Below are 21,827 nucleotides of genomic sequence, written 5' to 3' on the forward strand. Positions count from 1 at the left end.
GCCAGAAATTAAATTCCGGACCGGAATTTGGAGAAGCGGCGGGTTCCGGCGGGTGTTCTTCGTGACCCGCTACCCGACCCGTTTTTCTTATTATAAACCCGAGTTCGATCCGCCTAAACTCTAACCCTAATTCAAATCCTGTTTCCAGAATTTCAGTTTTTAAATAATTCAAAATCCTATTTTTAATTTAAAAAAATCATTTTTATTTTGAAAATTATTATTTTAATTCTGAAAATTTATTTTAATTCAAAAATAAATCCAAATTATTTAGTTAATTAATTTTAGTTGATAATTAATTATTTAATTAGTCAATTAATTTAAATATTAATTGATTAATTAATTTAATTAGCTATTAATTAATTTTAATTGATTTAATAATTAGATTTAATTATTTAAAATTGATTTAAAAATTCTGAAAAATAGTTGCGAGCCTTAAAATATTATTTTAAATTATTTTCCAGGCTCGATAATTCTTATAAAATTATTTTCGGGTGTTCGAGCCCTATTATTTAATTATTAAATGATTTGGAAACCGTTTTAATTCCGAAAAATGTTCAAAAATTCATATTAAATCAACCGTTCGTTCGTTTAATACGAAACGAACGCCTCTAGACTCAGAAAAATATTCCGCTTTCATTAAAAATACTTTCGAGACCCAAATCCTTTTGTTTCGAAAGGTCATTTGTTTTACGAATCATTCTGAATCAATTATTGATCGATAAATCATATTTTTGGCCCGATTTCAGTTTTAAACATATCGAGTCGAACCTTTTGACGAACCGACTTATGTATGATATAAATTATGTGATACGTGAGTTATGTGTTTATATGTTATGTGAATTACGTGCATATGTGGGTCAAGAGACTTGTGTTTGACTGTCATAATTATGTGTGTGCTATCGTATGGGTAGACGATAGGGTTTTGACGCGCAGTTCGTCGAGTGATTATCAATTAGACGATTAAAGTATTATGTTTTAATTATAGATGCGGATCTCTCGAGTTGATCGGGACAAGACATTGGATAAAGAATGAGATGGAATTATATTTGATAACTGGCTTCTAGCAATCGCAGGAGCAGCATATCAGTAAAGTGTTGAAAAGAAAGACGGTGATGTTTTGAGACAGAATGTCAGAATTGATGCGTATTTGCGAGTGTGACTAACTACTAAAACCCAACGACAAGTATCCCTATCATCACTTATTGTTCAAGTGATATTTATTTTGAATCCTATTTTACAAGTATTATTTTCCCTATTCTCAGTTCAAAATAGATATATGTTTTACATATCGCTGAATTAAATAATTCTATTTAGGCAAATACTCATATGCTATTCTATGTTCAGAATAGGCAAATGTTTTACTTATCCAATTAGCGAATTTATAAATGTTTTGGATTTTGAGAAAAATGATTTTGTTGCGAGTATTCCTACCCAAGTAAATAGGGGAATAAAATTATTTTGGGTGTCAATTATTATGACCCCTTATCAATAAAAGGTTTTAAGATTGGATCATAACTGCGTAAGTGACCGGGACGGACGGTCCAGCAGAGGGCTATTTCTAAGTGTCATATGGAATATTATGACATAATTTTTTTGCCACAGGCAGGTATACTGCCTTTTGTTTGAGTACTCGTGTTTTTGGGGTCACGTTCCTACGAATCATGACCTTGTGATATCACACGGGCTGATCAGCTTATGATAGTACGTCCGTCGGAGAATGATCATAATCAAATTTATCATATCATATTGATATTCATAGAATAAATGATTTATCAACTGTTCTGCTTTGGATTAACGGTGAAATGCGGTTTTGATTCAGTTCTGATTTATGCTGATACTTACGTTGTTGTTAAATATCAAAGGTGGTATTAGTATAGATGATTGATGTTGACTTCAGTATGGAATGTTGTGAGCATCAAAGTTCGTATTGATATCTAATTTGATATGACAGCAAAATAAGTATTAAATTCAAGAGTTCGATTTTGAGTAAAGTTTATGATTCAATCCATAATCATTGTTTCTTGTTATTGTTGTTTATGATATTTCCATAAACACTGTTTTACGAGCTTTATTCTCGTCAAGATTCAAAGTATTGCTGAAGCATTTCGCTCAAAAATATCAAGATGATTTTGAATACAATTAAGGAATCAATTCTGGGATTCCTCAACTAAAATTTTATGATTCAGCAATTGTGATTTTAAATGTTCTGCTCTAATGCAGCTGTCGGTTTTATATCAAAAGACCCTATATATGCCATAATGATCTTGCTGAGCATTTCTTTCGCTCATACTTTCCCGTTTTCAAATTTAACCTCCAGTGAGGATTAGCTTGCGCTGTTTAGCTGCATAATTCAAGGAAGCAAAGAAGAAGCTTTTGGAAGGTGGTTGGTCCAGGGTTTGCGAATTAATGTAAGTTTTTTTGTGTAAAGTTGTTTATATTATACTATATTATAGTTGTATATTTTATTTGGGCCTAGTATACTTTATTTCGAAGTTATACTAGTGAGTTTAGTTTTGAGTTGGAATTTATTGAAAAGAGTTTTAAAAGGAAAGTGAAAAATTATTTATGGAATTTGGATATCTTGTTTCTAGAACTGTAACCTTAAAAGATCTTGGATTAGTTTGGGGTCATAAATGATAAATATCTTCCGCTGACATTTATTTATTGATTAAACAGGTTAATTTGGATTGAGATTTCATAGTGATGACGAAATCATCTAACCCCGGATTTGGGGGCGTTACACGACCAACTCCACCTTTAAGCACTCCTCATTTTCTGTTGGGAATTTTAAGGCATTGAACACATTAAAAGTTACATCCTGATCCAGCACTCGCATGGTGAGCTCACCCTTCTGCACATCTATCAAGGTTCGACTAGTAGCCAAGAAAGGTCTTCCCAAGATTATGGGAATCTTCTTATCCTCCTCAAAATCAAGAATTATAAAATCAGCAGGAAAGATGAGTTTATCAACCTTGACCAAAACATCCTCCACAATGTCACGTGGGTATGTAATAGAATACCTTCTGAGAGAGAATACCTTTCATAAACTTCGCATAACTAGACATCTGTTCAAGAGCTTCAGCGAAAGGTATGTTGATATGAAGTTTCTTGAACACCTCTAGAAACTTTTCAAACTGCTTATCCAGCTTTTTCTTTTGCAGTCTCTTAGGAAAAGGAGGTGGATGATAGATCTGTTTCTCCCCTGTATTACCCTCAGGAGGAGTGTGTTCAACAGTAGTCTTCCTTGATTCCACTTTTGCTTCCTTCTGCACTTCTTCAGCCACAGCTTCTTCTTCCAAAAATTGAGATTTTTCGGGATTTGCAACCTTCCCAGACCTCAATGTAATTGCCTTCACCTGCTCCTTAGCTTCCCTCTTTCCTGGCACTTCAGTGTCACTAGGGAGTGTACCAGGTTGACGATTTAGCAAGGCATTGGTAATTTGTCCAATTTGATTTTCCAAGGTCTTGATAGAAACCGCTTGGCTCTTGCACATGAGCCTCAACTCCTCCAATTCAGATTTTTCATTAGACTGTTGCAGCTGGAGTTATTTCCTTGGTGCATATTGTGGTTGCTAAAAACCAGGGGGTTGTACTGCTTTGCTGGATACTGCTGATAAGGTTGTTGAACCGCATTCTGAGAATTGCTCCAACTGAAGTTAGGATGATTGCGGTTATTAGGATGATAGGTGGCTGACACAGGTTGTTGCGACCTCTGAAAGTTGTCCACGAACTGAGCTGATTCACTAGAAATAGCACAATGTTCCATCTCATGGGCACCAGCACAAAGCTCACAGACACTAGTGATCTGAATAACTACATAATTAGCCAAAGAATCCACCTTCATCATCAAAGCTTTTAGTTGAGCAGCTATAGCAGTAGCTGCATCTAATTCCAGAATTTCTTCTACCTTGCCCTGAGATAGTCTCTGAGTAGGATTCTGATATTCATTTGCAGCCATCTGTTCAATAAATTCATATGCTTCATCGTAGCTTTTAGCCCACGGGTCTCCTCCTGATGCTGCATCAAGCATGGGTCTAGAAGTAGCACTCAAACCATTGTAGAAGCACTTAAAGATCATACAGTCAGGCATCCCATGGCGAGGACACTTTCTAAGCATCTCCTTATAGCGATCCCAAGCCTCACATAAAGATTCTCCAGATTGCTGAGCAAATTGAGTAAGTGCATTTCTGATTGCAGCAGTCTTCGCCATAGGAAATAATTTAGTTAAGAACTTTTGAGCAAGATCCTCCCATTTGGTGATAGACCCTGGTGGTAGAGAATGTAACCAACACTTCGCTTTATCCTGCAGAGAGAATGGGAAAAGCCTCAACTTAATAGCATCTTCAGAAACTCCATTGAACTTGAAAGTGTCGCATATCTCGATGAAATATCTAATGTGCATATTGGGGTCTTCTACCGGAGAACCCCTAAACTGAACTGAGTTCTGTATCATCTGAATCATGCTCGACTTGATCTCAAAGGTATTAGCCGAGATAGCTGGTCGAACAATGCTAGACTGAATATCATTGATCTTTGGTTGAGAGTAGTCCATCAAAGCCTTCAGATTTATTTTTGGTTCACCCATTGCAATAAGTACCTCTTCTTCCTTCTCAACTAAGATCTCTTCTTCAACTTTCTCCTCTACTACAACTTTTTCCTCAGCTTGATCCAGTGCTCTCTTACGAGACCGAGAATGCGTATGCATACACGCTCGCTAGAATACCTGAAACACGACAAGGAATTAAGTAAGTAATAATGTCCGAGTCACTAAACTTTAACGACCAATGATGACAAACACATAAACTAAAAATTAACCACGAGTCCCCGGCAGCGGCGCCAAAAACTTGTTAGTGCTAGAACACACGCTAAAATTCACGCAAGTATACACGTTCGCAAGTAATATAGAATTAATTCTAGTTCGTTCCCACAAAGACTAGTTGAGTTAATTTTAATCAATATATTTATGCAACAATGATATGGTTATTATCCAATAATAAGACAAATAACAAATTGAGGTTTTTTATAACTACAATTAACTAAGAGATTACACTAAAGAATATTAACTAAGAGAATTAAAGAGTGTTGAATACTATATGACACAAACATGGGATTCTAACTTCATAAAATACTTCATTCAATAGCCTTTTCATTCTTAACCTTAGCATGCAATGGTGATGACACTAATTAGATAACACGAAACTGATAAACGCCTACTTTTGTTGTACGAATACCATACTACCAGACATCCACAAAAGAGATAGAAGCTGAATAGACACCAATTATATTGAGACCCTATATGTCTATAGAATTTGATAACATAACGGTTTAATGCACAAGTTATCTATCATGATTACATAGGGCAAGTAAGATGGTTAAAATTACCTACAAATCATGTATAACAAATACATGAACCTATGCTAGCATGGCAAGTTCTAAACCCCTAAATTCACTTTCGCTTCATTAGAGAATAACACGTTATCTTATAAGTTTGCGACGCTCATAAAACGAATAAGCACAACCAATGAAAGGATATCATACAATCACCACACACTAAGGCATCGAAACAAATTAACTAAAGAAATTCATAAATAAATCCGCCAAATCCCCACGATAACGATTGGCCCATAATCAGACTCATCATCAATATGGGTTCCGATTAAAGCATGGTATAATAAACGTAGTCTTTATACTGAATAAATAATAAACCAAGTATGAAACTAGAGTATAGGTTCACAAGCAAGAAAACTAGCATCCAAAATTACAACTTAAAACAAAGAATCACAAGAATAAATTAGATCTTCTTCTCCTTGGTTGAATTGTGTTCTTCGGTCTTCTTACTCCTTCTCCTTGCTCTATGGTGCGTCTTGTTATGAAAAACGACCCTAAGTTATGTTTATATAGCAGCCCATGCATAGTAGAAGTCCAGCTGATCAAAATTGTAGTCGAATCAGGATTCTTGAAACCCGACCTGGCGCGGCCGCGCGCTTCACCAGCGCGGGCACGCTGCATCTCTGCACTCCTGGCGCGGCCGCGCACTACTACAGCGCGGGCGTGCTGACTCTCTGGAAAAACTTTTACTTTTTATTTTCTTGCTGGTTTGAGTTGGTCTTTTCACGAACAATCTTCTTGACACCTTCCTAACACCAAATTAGCATCAAATCAATGCCAATTCACCTGAGTTCCTGATATAAGCCTGAAATGCAAAAACACTACAAAACACATCCAAAACACAAATAACTTGAGTACAAAATACCAATCCAAGCCTTTATAGAGCATTCTAAGTGGACATAAATGCCACTTAACAATATTCCAATAGATTACATATTATATATATCCTGATATATTCTGATGTTGGGATACATCAAAGCATACCGATTGTTCCGGTTGCTCATCTGTGAACTGGATGGTGATGATGAGGATCAGGTATACACGTGATCCTGTGGACCGGGAATTAACCGGATCCATGTTTTGGGCCGTAGAGTCTGAGTAACCGAATGGATCTATACATAGAGGTATAGATCTGCACCGTAACATGACTAATCAGCAGGATATGTGTGCAAAATTATGTCCAGTCTAGTTTATTGATAATCACCGATATGGCCTTCGTTATTTCCTTACCGGGTTACATCTTTACAGATACAGTCAGATTACCGGTTTATTTAGATTTCTTATAATACTATTTATATATTGTGGATTTGTTGAGCAAATTATGGCTCACCTTTTTTGTTGTTATTCACTTTGTTTTTCAGTCAAGAAAGAAAAAGTAACCTATTTGGACTTGCGTGGTAAAGAAGCGTGTCAAGCAGCGGGACCCTCTAGCACCAAAGGTGCTAATCCTGATAAAAGAGGAGAGCTTTGAACCACCTGAGCAGGTGTAGTATAGATAGATGTGGTGTGTGTATAGAATAAAATGAACTTAGTTTAAAACTTGTTTAGATAATGGTTTGTAATAAAGAGAGTTCTATGAGATGTTAAATTTGGGTTTGTAATAAAGATAGTGTTTTGTTCTTGTTTTCATACCTCAACCTTAAAAGATCCTGGATAAATGTTAAAAGGGTTAGATATATGTTTGCATAATTGCTATACAGGTTTGTATTATATTGGAGATTATCAAGTAACCCCCAGATTTAGACCCCAGATTTGGAGGGCGTTACAATGCAACTTCAAGAGTGTAGACTAGGAAAACATCTCAAGAAGAATGTCTATACAACAGCTTCCTATCTCAGGAAGAACCAAAGAAGGTAGAAGAAGCTTTGTTGGATCCTGATTGGGTTTTAGCTATGCAGGAAGAGCTAAACCAATTTGAAAGGAATAAAGTTTGGAAGCTGGTACTCAAACCTAAAGGCAAAAATCCTATTAACACCAAACGGGTATTCAGAAACAAGATAGATGAAAATGGCATAATAGTCAGGAATAAAGCTAGATTGGTTGCTAAGGGCTATTGTCAACAAGAAGGAATATATTTTGATGAAACATTTGCTCCTGTAGCAAGACTTGAAGCCATCAGAATTTTTCTAGCCTATGCAATCCATGCCAATTTCAAAGTCTATCAAATGGATGTTAAAAGTGCATTTCTGAATGGAGATTTGGAGGAGGAAGTATATGTCAGTCAGCCTCCTGGTTTTGAAGACCTCAATTTTCATGATTATGTCTACTATCTTTTGAAAGAACTGTATGGTTTGAAGCAAGCACCTAGAGCCTGGTATGATACTTTGTCAAAGTTCCTCTTAGAAAATCACTTCACAAGAGGTACTGTTGATAAAACTCTTTTCTTTAGAAATGTTAATGGCTCTAGCATACTTGTTCAGATTTATGTAGATGATATCATATTTGGCTCTACAGATGAGAAACTTTGTAAAAAGTTTGCCAAATTGATGCAAAGTAAGTATGAAATGAGCATGATGGGAGAACTAACTTACTTTCTTTGTTTACAAGTTAAGAAAGTTAGTGATGGAATATTCATAAGTCAAACCAAATATATTTATGATCTTTTAAAGAAGTTTAACTTAATGGATTGCACATCTGCAGAAACTCCCATGGCCACTGCCACTAAACTTGAACTGAACACTACTAAAAAGTCTGTGGAAATTTTAATTTATAGAGGCATGGTTGGCTCACTTTTATATTTAAAAGCTAGTATGCCAATATAATGTTTGCTACTTTTCTTTGTGCTAGATTTCAAGCTGATCCTAGAGAATCTTATTTAGTAGCTATATGAGAATTTTCAGATATCTCAAAGGAACACCAAAACTTGGCATTTAGTATCCTAGAGATTTTGATTTTGATCTAATTGGTTATTCAGATGCAGATTATGCATGTTGTAAAATAGATAGAAAAAGTACAACATGAACCTGTCAATTTCTAGGAAACAAACTAGTGTCCTGGTTTAGTAAGGAACAAAATTCAGTCTCTACTTCTACACCTGAGGTTGAATATATTGCTGCTCGCAGTTGCTGTGCATAGATTTTATGGATGAAAAATCAATTATTGGATTATGGTCTACAAGTGGACAAGATTCCAATCTTCCGTGACAACACAAGTGTCATTGCTATTATTGAAAATCCTGTGCAGCATTCAAGGATAAAGCACATTGACATCAAGTACCACTTCATTCGAGAACATGTCATGAATGATACTGTGGAACTTCATTTTGTTTAAAGTGAGAAGCAACTTGCAGACATCTCTACCAAACCACTTGATGAGTCCACCTCTGCTAGGTTGGTAAGTGAGTTAGGTATGCTTAATTATTTCTAAATTGTTTTGATGTCTAAGCAATTTGAAATGCAGCCAAAATCAAATTTGATGTTTTTTGTTAAAGATGAAATTTTGGCTAAGTCAAAATTTACATCTCGACCGATGTTCATTATCCGTCTAAAATGAATATCCGTTGAATTTTATTATCTGTTGAAAAATCAAATATTATTCTAAGTACTTTTTATCTTGACGGATATCTGTTTAACCTTCATCCGTCGAATTGCTTTAATCATGGCCGTTAATTATATTCCTTATCCGTCGAATTGAATTACAGTCTGTAAGTATATCTCGATGGTTAACCTTTAGAATTTCTACAGTTTAATTTATTTTAAACGGCTATTTTGGGAAAATTTCATTGGGTACTTTATTGTACCTTTTAATTTTTACTTGTTTATTTCTGAGAAAGTATATAAGCCCCATTTCATTTTCTATTTTACTTTTATCTTTCTCAAAGCAATTTCTACTCTCTCTTCGTCTCCAAACCAAAACCCCTCTTTTCTGTAACTGTTTTCATTCACAACAATGTCACCTATAGTCAAGATAATGTCTCAATCTGGATTCGTTTATGAAAAGAACAACTTTGTAGCACTGGTGAACAAGGGTATTGCTGCTTCTGAGGCCTATCACAAAATGATGGACTTCATTCAAGGCTGCAAACTGGGTTATGAAATGTTGGCATCACCAGTAATCTATTGTGAGGGTGGAGGAGATATAGACTATAGCAGTGTACAACCCCAAAAACAAAACCATTTCCTTCACTCTCAAAGGTAATGAGCATAGTATTAACTGTGATGCAATTCAAGCATGCTTACAATTGCCTAAAAACAATACACTAGTCTTACACATAGACACAAATGTCAGTGTCATGCTTATTTCAATCAAGCTCTTAATCCTTCCAAGTTGGGTGAGGTTAGGAGGATGGGCCTTAGAAAAGAATGGAACTTTCTTTGTGATTTCTTCATTAAGGCATTTTCTGATAAGTTAAGCAATTTTGATGCAGTTACATACTCACTTGTTAACATGCTATATATACTACTTAGTGATAAAACTATAACTTTAGTGAGTCTGTGATGTATGAGTTAGGTTTCAAATTAGTAGACATTAAGAAGAGAAATAAGAACATCTATTATGCTAGATTCTTTATGATGATAGCTAAATATGTTTCTAAGGATCTCTCTATTGAGAACCTAACAAACAAGCTTGATTGTTTGGTCCAAGAGAAGAGAGTTATTGCTGATTTAAACAGGGCAAATAACCACAGTGAGGTTCCCCTAATCTATTTGTCAATCATGGAGGAACCTCAGGTAAGTGAAGTAAATACTTCTGTCTCTACTACTTCCCAACCACCAGTTTATTTGCAAACTTTTGTGGCAATGACATCTGTGACAATGACCAAACAGATGCCTACCCAAGTCACACAACCAAAAATTTCAAAATCTAAGTCTAAGAAACCCCACTCTAGTTCCTCTCAAAAGAAACTAGTTTCAAAATCTACTAAATCCAAAGAGGGGAGTGTGAAGGGAAGTAAGATTGGTGAGGGACAGGGTGAATATCAAAGAAACCCTAAGAATAAGGAGAGTGAGGTGTGTGTAACCCAGTCTAGCCACAGATTCTACAGTAGTTTATACTCCAAACCCTTTCATTTCTACTCTCTCAACGGATATTGTTCATCCGTTGACTAGTGATTGTATCTCGACGGATGTGTTTAACATCAATTATCCATTGAATTTCTCAACTACTATTTCGACGGATGAGAACATCCGTTGAAAGTCTCTGCACCACTTGAAATTTCAATAAATGTTACAAGTGCAGATGACTTAGTTGTTGTTCAACCACTATTAGGATTAAGGGAAGGGAGTGAACAGAGTGAGAGACTGAGTTGTTCTCAGGCACAAGGAGAGGAAATAAGTGATAAAATGCATGCTATTTCTTCCAGCATGGCAAAAGTGAGTGAGAGGAGTCTCACCTTAGATGGTGAATGTGAGGATGAGAGGGTGAGAATCAAAGGGGATCCCTTGATGCAACAAAAGAGAGATAATGAGAGAAATGCAGGTACAAATAATGAATGGGAAGAGCCCATTGTTAGTGAGTTAATGGATGTCAATGAAGCAGAAAAGAAGCAGCTATTTCAGCAAGAATATCAAGCTATTTTAGACTCTGTTTCTTTTGAAGTTGAGGCATTTACTCATCCTGTTCCAACTTATCAAATTCTAGCTGAACAGGGCAATGAGGCTGCTGAGAGGGCATTAAACTTGGTGCACACAACAACTTCTATGCTAAGGGGCAAGGATGCAATTAACTCTCTTCCACCCACAGCTGGTGATGATATTGACTTTGATTCTGGTGATTCTCTTGGGGATGCTTCTAATGAGGAAGATGATAGCATGGACATAGGGGAGATGCAGGTCCTAGCTCAAGCACAACCACTCCAGACTGGATGTTTAGCAAAGACTGCAGTGACCATCATTTTAAATCAACTATTTTCAAGCTTATCCATCAAACTCAGACAGCTCTTCAAGCCACTACAGATGCCAACACCAAAAGTCTTCACCAAGCCCATCTTGAATCTCTACAACTGCACAAGATTCAATCTCTCAAACAGAGTCAAGACTACCATTGGGCAAGTCATGAAAGATATCAATGGAAAAATGGAGTATAATTTTTCAGAGTCAACTATGAAAGACATTCAACAAAAACTCAGGAAGGATTCTGACTTGAGTAGCAAAATTGACTCTATGAACACTAGGCTGACAGCACTGGAAAATTCAATTACCGAGATTCATGTCAACCAAGTTCATCAAAAACTCCTTCTTCAGAAACTAGTTGCTGCTAAAACTCCAACCCCTGCTATACTTGCTGATAAAAAAGGGGGAGAAAGATGCTATTGTCCAAGCTAGTGAGGGGGAGAAGGATGTGAAAATTTAAGTCAGCAAAGTAATTGTTCCAACAATTACTTTCTCTAAGCCACCAGTTCTAGATAGTATTGACTTGATCAATATTGCAACAGCTGAGCTCAGACTAAATGAACAAATAAAGAAAATTGATGAGAAGATTGAAAAAGTTTATGGTCCAATTGCAAAGCAAGATAAATTTGTGAAATACTTCACACAATTGAGACAAATTTCTATCAGTGAAATGAGCTTGAGGAATATGGAGAAGGGTCAAACCTCTGTTAGAAGACAGTCAAAGGCCAATGTGATCTTGAAGCCCAAGAAACATTCATCAAAACATTCTATCAAGAATCCTTTGGACCTAGTCTATGCAACTCCTCAGCCAGATGAAAAGAAATTGTTTGGTCATTTTATTACTCACATCAAAGATCCAAGAGTTTCAGTTTTAAAGAAAAAGATAGCAAAAGTCTACAGACATGGAAAAAATATATGTGTGATGGCTGAACATCAACAATTTGCAGAAGCCAAGAAAGAAGAGAAACTGAGACTCAAGCATCAGAAAAGGCAGGCTGCCTTAGAAGCTAAGAATCAAGCTGAAAAGGTTGCTACCACTACAGAAATTCAGAAGCCTGCCACAATAACTGAAACTGAAAAGAATGAAGAACCAAAGCACAAAGCAGGAAAGGGTTATAGAAAGCAAAAATCCAAAAGGAAGCTGGAATTTGAAGAAGAATAAAAAGAAGAAGAACCTAAGCCAACCCAGTCTAATACTGCAAATCAATCAACCTTGCCCATAATGGAGCAAGCTGAATTCAAGGTCAATCCTGAGATGAACTTTTATGGTGAACCAATAATTCCTAAAGATGAACCAATAGACTGGAAAAGCCTACCAATTCCTGATCTTAATCTCCCAATTCCAACCTCCTCCATGAGAAGAAAGAACATACCAAGCAAGCCAGTCAAATTTGTCCCATTCAAATCCAAAACCTTACTCAAGCCCAAACCTACAGTCAACAAAGGAGATCAACTATTCATTTGTGACATTAAGGAGTTCTCTGACATCAATCTTTACTTGGATGAGCTCGATGAAGTAAGGGCTATTGATGCTTATAAAATACTTCCAGAAAGATTGATGTTCAAGTACAAGGGTGGCAGGGAAATTACTTGGCCTCCTCATAGGATTCTCAATGAAGGCTTCTCTGTCTTAGTGAAGATTTTCTCTTCAATCAAGAATTTGGCTTTAATATTGATGCCAAGAAGCAGATACTCAACCAGATTAAAAGAATAAGACAAAGCCAGAGAGACCCAAATGCACTCCCAAGAGTCTTAACTATTCCTTACACTGGGGATATAGTGCATTTGAGGCCATATTGGCTAATGGAGTTCAAGGATAAAAAGAACATAAGAAGATTCTTCAGATTAGATGATCAACTAAAGATATCAAGCAATGAAGCTCTCAAGGAAATGTAAAAGTTGTTGGATCAATCAAATGAAGATGATCTGAGTTCTACAGACAACTCCAACACCAGATTGAAGAGAACAATGAAAGGCTGGGAAAGAAGACTAGACATTCAAGGACTAAAGATTAATTTGCTCATACTAGAGGAGCATCTTGAAAAATAGCTTGTGAGATTTCTATGAACTTTCTTCTGTATAATTTTCAATAAATTTACAGCACTTATCAGTTTTATCTACTGTTGAATAATCTCTATGTAAAAAGGTGTTTTGTTATCATCAAGTCCCTCTAAATTTATGCCTACAATTCTAGTAGACATAAATTGGGGGAGATTGTTAGGAATATGTTGTGGACTTGATGATAGGCTACAAAAACACCTTAGTAGATTTGATTAATTTAATTGTAGCTTTCAACGGATAATATACTATGTCATCCGTTGAAAGAGTAGCTTATGTTTAAATAAGTTTTGGTAGCACATTCCTGCATAATGTAATGCCTTAGAAAACTCGAAGTTGTAGCATATTCTAAGTCGTGTTGACTACTAGATTGATATGCAAAATAGGTTGGCTAATTGTAAATATTAGATGCCTTGTAATCTTGCATAAGTGAAATAGAGTTAACTGCTATGAAGATACTCTCAACGGATGTTCCACAAGGTTTCAACGGATGATCAACTAGAGTTTCAACAGATGATCAACTAGACTCTCAACGGATGATTCAACAAAATCTCAACGGATGGTCTAACGGAGTTTCAACGAATGATCAAATTCAAAAAACAGTTGATAGTAACTTGACAGTCACATGGGTTGATTGTATGCAAATGGAATGTGTCAGCCTATTAACAGGTTTTAGAGAACAAATAAGCATTCCCACTTTTATGCTAACTTGAAGATATTCAAAGATGTTGGATGGAGAAATGGAGCAACATGTAATTAGACTAAGACATTTTTGTCTTATTAGTTTGCATTTTTATAATGTAACTTGGTGATATATATAAACCAAGAGTAGCAAGTTGAAAATTAAGTAAGCAAGAACTGAGAAATAGAAAAAGTTGTATTTGTTAAGAATTTCTTAGTTCTAAGTTTATCATACTTGTAAGCAGCTGTGTGCATTTTTGCATCATAGAGTTGTCATCAATATATATCTCTGGAATTATATTTGTGAGAAGTTCTTAAAATCGAAAAGAAACCAAATTACATTCAACCCTCCTTCTGTAATTATAGTTGTTAGATTGTTTGGGATTGACACAACCTCAACAAATCACTCGGAACTTATTGCAATTCATTAAACCAGTAGAGAATGTGTTTGATTGCGGTCTATTATCAAGAATATTCAAGAATCATGTGAATTATCAGACATCACAAGAAGTCCTAGTCATGTTTGAGAACAACACTGCATGCATTGATCAATTCAAGGAAGGATATATCAAAAGAGACAGGACGAAACACGTTTCAGATAAATTCTTCTACACTCATGAACTTCAAAAAAATAGTGAAGTTGATGTACAACAAATTCGATCATGTGACAACGTTGCAAATTTATTCACGAAATCATTACCGAATTCAACATTTGGGAAATTACGACCTAACATTAGAATGCATCGACTCAATGATTTGTTACAACAAAATTCAGAGAAAGATTACTTAGTTAATCAAAGGGGAGTGTTGTAATATATAGTTAGTCAATGTTGTAATAGTTAGGCTAAACATATATGTGTAGAAATTATTACATTGTATTAAATACTTGTTCTCTTTATTTTACTATAAATAGATTACATCTGCGAATGAAAATTTTGCACCGACTATTTTATAATTACCATTTTTACTAGTATAATACAACACTGTCTTGATAATTTATCAGTTTCGTATCTTCTATATTTAACATTTGCCCCCATATTTTATTCCCAATCTATGAGCATCTTGTTTCACGGGAGAGATTCATTAGTAGCAGAGCAGGGGTGAGAGATTTATTGGTAAAAAGGGCAATGTTATGTGGGTGTTGTCGCATGTCTCTCCATTTACAACACCACTCTAATCACTCTGCTTTTAGTCTTGGCCTTGCTTTTATTTCTACTAAAACCCATCTTCTTCATTTTAAATTGAATGATTTTTCATCTTCAAATCTTGATTTTAGAGGACCCCTTGTTGCTGGTTGCATTCAACCTAAATCACCATTTATCAATACTTCCCTTCTAAACCATTCTTTAAGGTATATAATTCCTTCCTTTATTTTATTATTATAAATTTCCCTTCTTTCTTTATCATCATTCTTAAAAGTGTTGTCTTGATGATAATTTCTGTGTGGCTGTGTGTGTTTTTAAAGACAGTGTTATCTGTATGTTTGTAATGAAAAGTTTGATTGTAAAAGTGTTGTGTTGATGAAACTTGTGTGTATAAATCTTTTTTCTTTATTTTATTTAGAAAGTTCCTTATTTTATGACTGATAAAAGTGCTGTCTTGATGAAATTTTGGTGTGTGTGTTTTGAGTGTGTATATGCAAACTTAATTGTATTAAAGTTCCATTTTTTCATGATTGTACAAGTTTTGTTTTGATGAAATTTGTGGGTCTGAGGGTGTGTGTGTTATACGATAGTGTTTAAAGATAGTGTTATCTTTGTATATGTATTGAAAAGTTCCGTTTTTAATGATTGAGTGTGTGTTATAAGATATTCTTATTTTATAAATTTGTTATTGTTGTTTTCTTGTTGTAGATTGAATACATAGATAATGAATTTAACACATACAAAGAGATAACTTTGAATAGTCGACCATCAGTTCTGTCAGCTTCTTTAGTATGAAGGAATAAGGAATTGTGTTTGTGGGAGTTACAAGCATATTTCTTATTACTGGTTTTTTTCTAGGGATTATTAGGTTCAATAAATGATAATGCTAATGCTACAGTCAGTGTGTGCATTGTAAAAAATTTCTCGAAGTCCGAGTGAGATTTTTGATCTTGAAATTGTTTGAAGGAATAATTGATCATTACAAAAAAGATGTATTAACAATAAGGAATTATGTAATTAAACAAATATAAAGATAGAATTTAGGGTGACTTACTTGCATCAATTGTCTATAATATAAAGGATTGTAACCCATACAAAGAGATGAGTCTATAGCCGAAAATCGGTTCTATTAGCTTCTTCAATTTGAAGGGGTTACACTATGTACGTACAGAAAGTAAGCATAACCTGGCTTGGAAAATACGACAACTAATATACTCTATAGTATATCGTATATAGAAATAATCAAGATGCTAGATCTTGGTACTATACTATGTCTTCATGATTTCCTAGACGGGAATTGCAGGGAAGAAAAGGGGGAATCTTTGCAGACTGGCTTCCACCAATTAAAGTATTTACAAGGCTTTCCATTACTTGAACAGAGAAAGTCAAAACGCGCCTTATAACTACCATAAAATTTCTCATAATAAACATAACGAAAGATCTATTGTTTTTGCTTGATCACAGACATGGTACAAACAAAATCAAATAAGACATTCACTTAACATTATATATTTCATTTATACTATTATTATCAGTAGCATGAATCAGTTGCATTAGATTTTTTATATTGTTTATCTGGCTGTCTCTTTTCGATAATGTGAGTGCTTGTGTATTTATCTGATTATTTTCATCTATGAAGTGAACAGGAAGATGACGGCGAACCTCCATCTGAAAGATTGTCAGCCGTGCAGGTTTATTATTACGATATTACTGACGTTTTGCTTTCATTTTAGTATTGTGCTGAGCTAATTACAATGGAATTTATATCAAGTTACTGCTCACTTGTTGATTCAAAATATTACACATCGCATCCTTTCATTTTCTTAAGTTTCATATCCGAACTGGTAATTGGGATATTGCTACCTGCATTATTATGTTGATTAAATATTAAGAGGTAAATATAAAAATAGAAGTTTGCTGCTACCTCATTAATATTGATATTGCATTCCACATCTTATTTTATTCACTTATTACTATAATTAAGTTTCAGTACTCGGATATATTGGTGTCTCTCTAATAATATGTCTTACTATTTTGTCTTAGACCAATTTTATGATTTATTCGTTCTCGTTGTACCAGGAGGTATAGTCGCTCTGGGAAAATTTGAAGCTCTTCACATCGGTCATCGTGAGCTTGCAATACAAGCAGCTAGAGTCGGAATTCCGTTTCTTCTATCATTTGTTGGAATGGCTGAAGTTCTTGGGTGGGAGCCTAGGTACGAATCTTGGCATGTCATCTGTTTTGCTGTCTAATTATTATGAATCAATAGAAAACATAATAAAATTCTGGGAAAGTGACTTCTTCCTGAAAAGATTAAACTAATCACTCTAACCCCAAAAGAAATATAAAAAGATTTAAGACGTAAGTTTATGGGGAAAAAATACATCTAAATATCTAATGGTATTGGATAGTGGGCCAATAATACCAAAATTTGATTACATAAAAGAAGTGAAATCAACATTCAGCTTTGCTTTAATTTCTGTTCATAATGATGTTACTATTTATATAATATACACACAAGATGTGTCTTGATCATGGATATATATAATTAACTGTACTCTTATTCAGATCAGTGTGGCAATTATATATTTGTAATTCATATATTTGCAATTTTATGTAAACAGTATGGTTACTGCTTTATTTTCATTCTACAGCTGAATTCTTTGTGTCAAGGTGAATGGGATTCGTAAATGACTATGTTAATTACTTGTAACAGGGCTCCGATAGTTGCTAATTGTGATCGTAAGCGGATCCTTTCTTCATGGGCACCATACTGTGGTGATGTGACCCCCACTGAGTTTGAGCTTGATTTTTCAAAAGTTCGATCACTTACACCTCGTCAGTTTGTTGAAAAGTTATCAAAGGAGCTCGGAGTATGCGGTGTTGTTGCTGGTGCATATAAGATTATTTTTATTGTTTATTTCAAGTTTATTATCGTCTATACTTAAATATTGATTTATAATATAAATATTTATCATAATTATTCAGGAAAAAACTACAGATTTGGTTACAGAGCTTCTGGCGATGCATCAGATCTGGTGAAATTGTGCGAGGAGTATAACATGGAAGCTTACATTATAAACTCTGTCATGGACAAGAAACAAGACTCTAGAGCCATAGGTTTTGATAATCCAAAGGAGCAAGGTCAAGTTTCATCTACTCGGGTTCGTCATGCTCTTGGCAGGGGAGAGATAAAATATGTCTCAGAGTTATTGGGTCGACAACATCGTCTTATGTTGATGTGTAATGCTGGGGAAAGGTTTACTAGGGAAAGTAATAGGATATCAGCTTCAAAGTGTTGTTTGTTAAACCTCCCACCAAAAGACGGTTTGTATGAGAACTGCTTAGTTGTAATTAGTGACGAAAATTCTGCACCGTGCAGAGTAACTATCGATACTACACATATTCATCTGGAATTGGATGACATAGAAACATGTAATTATATAGTCTCTCAAGGCTTTTGGTTCTTGGGTATTGACTTTTTTGGCTAAAGTTTGTGATTATATAAGTATTTTACTTCTAATATTGTTCAATGTTCACTAAATTATGACCTGTACATCTTTAACTAGCAATAGGTTCATTTGTCAGGAGTTACAGTTAGTTATAAATTTCAGGTTCATACATTTAGAGCTACATTGTCTATTTCTATGATTGTCCTATTACATTTGTTGTATCCTCCTGGTTTCATATTAACAGATTGGCAGTCACATGTCAACTTACAGTACTACTTCTAGTTACATAGTTCAAGTGCTTGATGCATGATTTGAACTCGAAAACATAAAAAAAGTGCTGGTTAACCACCATCACAGAAGTTAATTTGTTACAAAATCCGTACAAAATGGATGTGCGTCACTTGATGTATATTCTATTTACCTTATGGTGTTTAGTTTTCCTTGTTTGTTGGTAGCGGAGAATAGATGAAGTGAATTTCTGGCCTTGAATATACTTGCTCATCAACGGGTACATTTGCTAATTTCTTCGTTTTTATGGTCATCGACCTTGTAGAAATTATTTAATCAAAGCCTTGGAAAACTATAATTTCTTTCCTGACTATAAGTTGGTACTTTGACAAATTGTATTTTCCAGTTCTATGGCAAAAGGATGGGAGGAGCTGAAGAAAACAGACCTAAGGTCAGCTGCAACACAGGTAACATACAAGTACCACCCGATTGTGACATGTCAAGTTTCTTTTTCAGCCTGCTTTTACTTTAAATTCTTTTTTCCTCAATTCGCCATGATTAGATTTGTGCGTTAATATTTGTTATTTCTGTCAATTATTTCCTGTTCCCGATTTCTTCTATTTCAGTTTGAGGACTGTTTCCCAATTACAGAGCGTACATGTAAAAGTAATCAATTATATTCTGGCTTTAAAGTCAAGACCATCTGGTAGCTTCTTTATGGGTCAAAGTCTTGGCATAATATTAAAGAGCAATGCACCAGTGTTTCATTCAATTTTTTTTCTTTCTAATCTATAGCATAGAGGTAGTGGTGGCCATACCCTGTGTTTGTATAACTATGTGGCTGGTGAAACTTTCACTCAAAGTGATAATGGCCCAGGACTGTATGCTTTTGAATATCTGTATTTCGTACTGAATATGGGCTATATATATTTTCTGCTTGTATATATTCACGATATGTCAGGCTTGGTGCAATGACTTATATGAGATGGAGTTGGACTTTGGTGTTTCTGACCAATTTTTTGTCCTACTAATTTGACACCAATAATAATCAACTCTTTCATTTGTGTCCCTTAATATATTTGAGAAGTTACATAAATTGTTGCGTGAAATAAAGAAAAATGTGTGTTTAAACTTGGTTGTAGCCGTTTCTTTCATATTTCAGTTGTAAGCTGATTCATGCAGAAAACTTTGTGTTTGGTAATCTCTAAGGAGCTCACAGTTTTTGTATAAGTATTCTATCCCTGGGGTTCTGATACATCTTGTTTTCACCCCCCCTCCCCACTCCCCCAACTCCCCAGCATAGACTATGCATTACTTAACTGTGTAGTTTTAAGAAATAAGTGGAGGTTATAAATAAATTTTGTTGCAGCGGTTCTATTATCATGTGAAGTTTCCATTTATAAATATAAATAAATGTCATTTCGATTCATGTATATATAAATTTTGTTGCAACGGTTCTAGTATCGTGTGAAGTTTCTTGCTAAGAAGTAAGAAGAAATGTTTATTGCCAAGTTTTTGGGTATCTGTATTATTAATCATTAGTTTCTTGACGGTTGCACTCAATGGAAAACAAACGTAACTGTAAAATATGTTTAATTGAGCCAGATAATGCTTTTCAGGTAAGATTCAAAATCAATGGTTGGGTGATGCTGATCTGCTGCATTCTAGATGATATTCCATTGCAACTGAAGTCAGGTCACTTGAACATAAAAAGGAAGTTGGACTTGCAAGCCTAACTTTATCTACAAAGATTGACTTTGCTGCAGCCTGGAGCAAGTGATGTTTGTGATTGGAACCCTGGACTATTTTTATGTTGTATCCTGCAAAATTACGCAAAATTTGCATCGAGTTATCTTCTATTGGGCGGAGATGACCATCTTTGCAAAACAATAAGTTTGTTCTCCATAGTACCTTGAATTTTAGCAAAAGTCTTTGTAATGCAAGTGATTGTTGGAATCCTGTTATAAAACTAAGCTCACAGTAATTGTATGTATAATGTTTTTTTCCATTTTGTTGTTGCTGTCCGAATCAGAGAACATTGAAATTGTGATTTGAGATGATTGGGTAGAGGCTGAGAATGAATTTGGAATTGGGATTGAAGGGGAAATAGCAGTCATCGGCCATCCCCTAATCAATTTTTACAACTTAGAAGCCAAGGGATGTTCAAAGTGAGACATGCCTTTTGTTGCGTGCCCATAACTTCTTTCCTCACATTGTAATATCACCAAAAAAAAACATTTCTTTTCCGTTTCAGACACAAAATTCTTCTATTAGTATATAATTATTATTTTAAGTTCATTGATTATAGAATATTTATTTTAATATGATAACAAATGATTTGGTAAATTAGTCTCTGGAGGTTTAATAAATGTGAATAACTTTTTTAAATTGCCTAAAATTTTAATTAATGATTTTACAATTTTTGAATTGCATAATACTTTTACATAATCTTTATAATTGTAATTATAACATGTTACACAGTTTTTAGTTAAGAATTTTTTTTGCCTGATGTCAAATCTTAAAATAAGTAATTTATGAATTACAATTAATAACTGACTTACAAGTAATAAGTAGATAAATACTTATACGTTATATAAGTGTTTGGATAATTTCACTTATAAGTCGGATTTTTTTTATTTAAATAAATCAAAAAAATATTTTAAAAATATAATCATATTATTTCATGAATTTTAAATTAGATTAACATTTAAAAATATATTTTTTTTAAATAAAGTTAATAAAAAAATAACAAATCAATATAAATTGAGAAAAAAATACATCGTTACTAACCTTCAACTTATTAGTTTATAAGTTGAAAATTCGACTTATAAATTAGCAAACACTACCACTTACGGATTTATTATATACTTTATATAATTAGTATAGGAAAGTTTAGGTATTATCTTAATATGGCATGATTGTGAGGGTAGAGATTGTAAATTAGAAGTATAGTCTTGTTAAAACAAACAACAAAAGAAACAATTTAAGTGACCATTTCAAATCTACTAGAGTTTATAAAACGGCAAAAGATACAAATATAAAAA

General features: G+C 34.4%; 1 protein-coding gene and 1 non-coding gene across 2 annotated transcripts; both read left to right on the plus strand.

Annotated features, from left to right (window-relative positions):
* The first annotated feature begins 4,088 nt into the window (after positions 1-4,088).
* LOC141688570 (small nucleolar RNA R71) lies at positions 4,089-4,195 on the plus strand. The gene has a single exon (XR_012562004.1). It is a non-coding gene; the product is annotated as a small nucleolar RNA R71 (small nucleolar RNA).
* Positions 4,196-14,960: 10,765 nt separating this feature from the next.
* LOC141687233 (FAD synthetase 2, chloroplastic-like) lies at positions 14,961-18,628 on the plus strand. Its single transcript, XM_074492438.1, has 5 exons — positions 14,961-15,309; positions 16,743-16,784; positions 17,172-17,318; positions 17,820-17,995; positions 18,092-18,628. The coding sequence occupies exons 1-5, from the start codon at positions 15,086-15,088 to the stop codon at positions 18,592-18,594; spliced, it is 1,092 nt and encodes a 363-aa protein (XP_074348539.1). The 5' UTR covers positions 14,961-15,085; the 3' UTR covers positions 18,595-18,628.
* The last annotated feature ends 3,199 nt before the right edge of the window (positions 18,629-21,827 follow it).

Source organism: Apium graveolens, chromosome 9 (assembly GCF_009905375.1).
Source record: "Apium graveolens cultivar Ventura chromosome 9, ASM990537v1, whole genome shotgun sequence".
In the NCBI taxonomy this organism is placed as follows: domain Eukaryota; kingdom Viridiplantae; phylum Streptophyta; class Magnoliopsida; order Apiales; family Apiaceae; genus Apium; species Apium graveolens.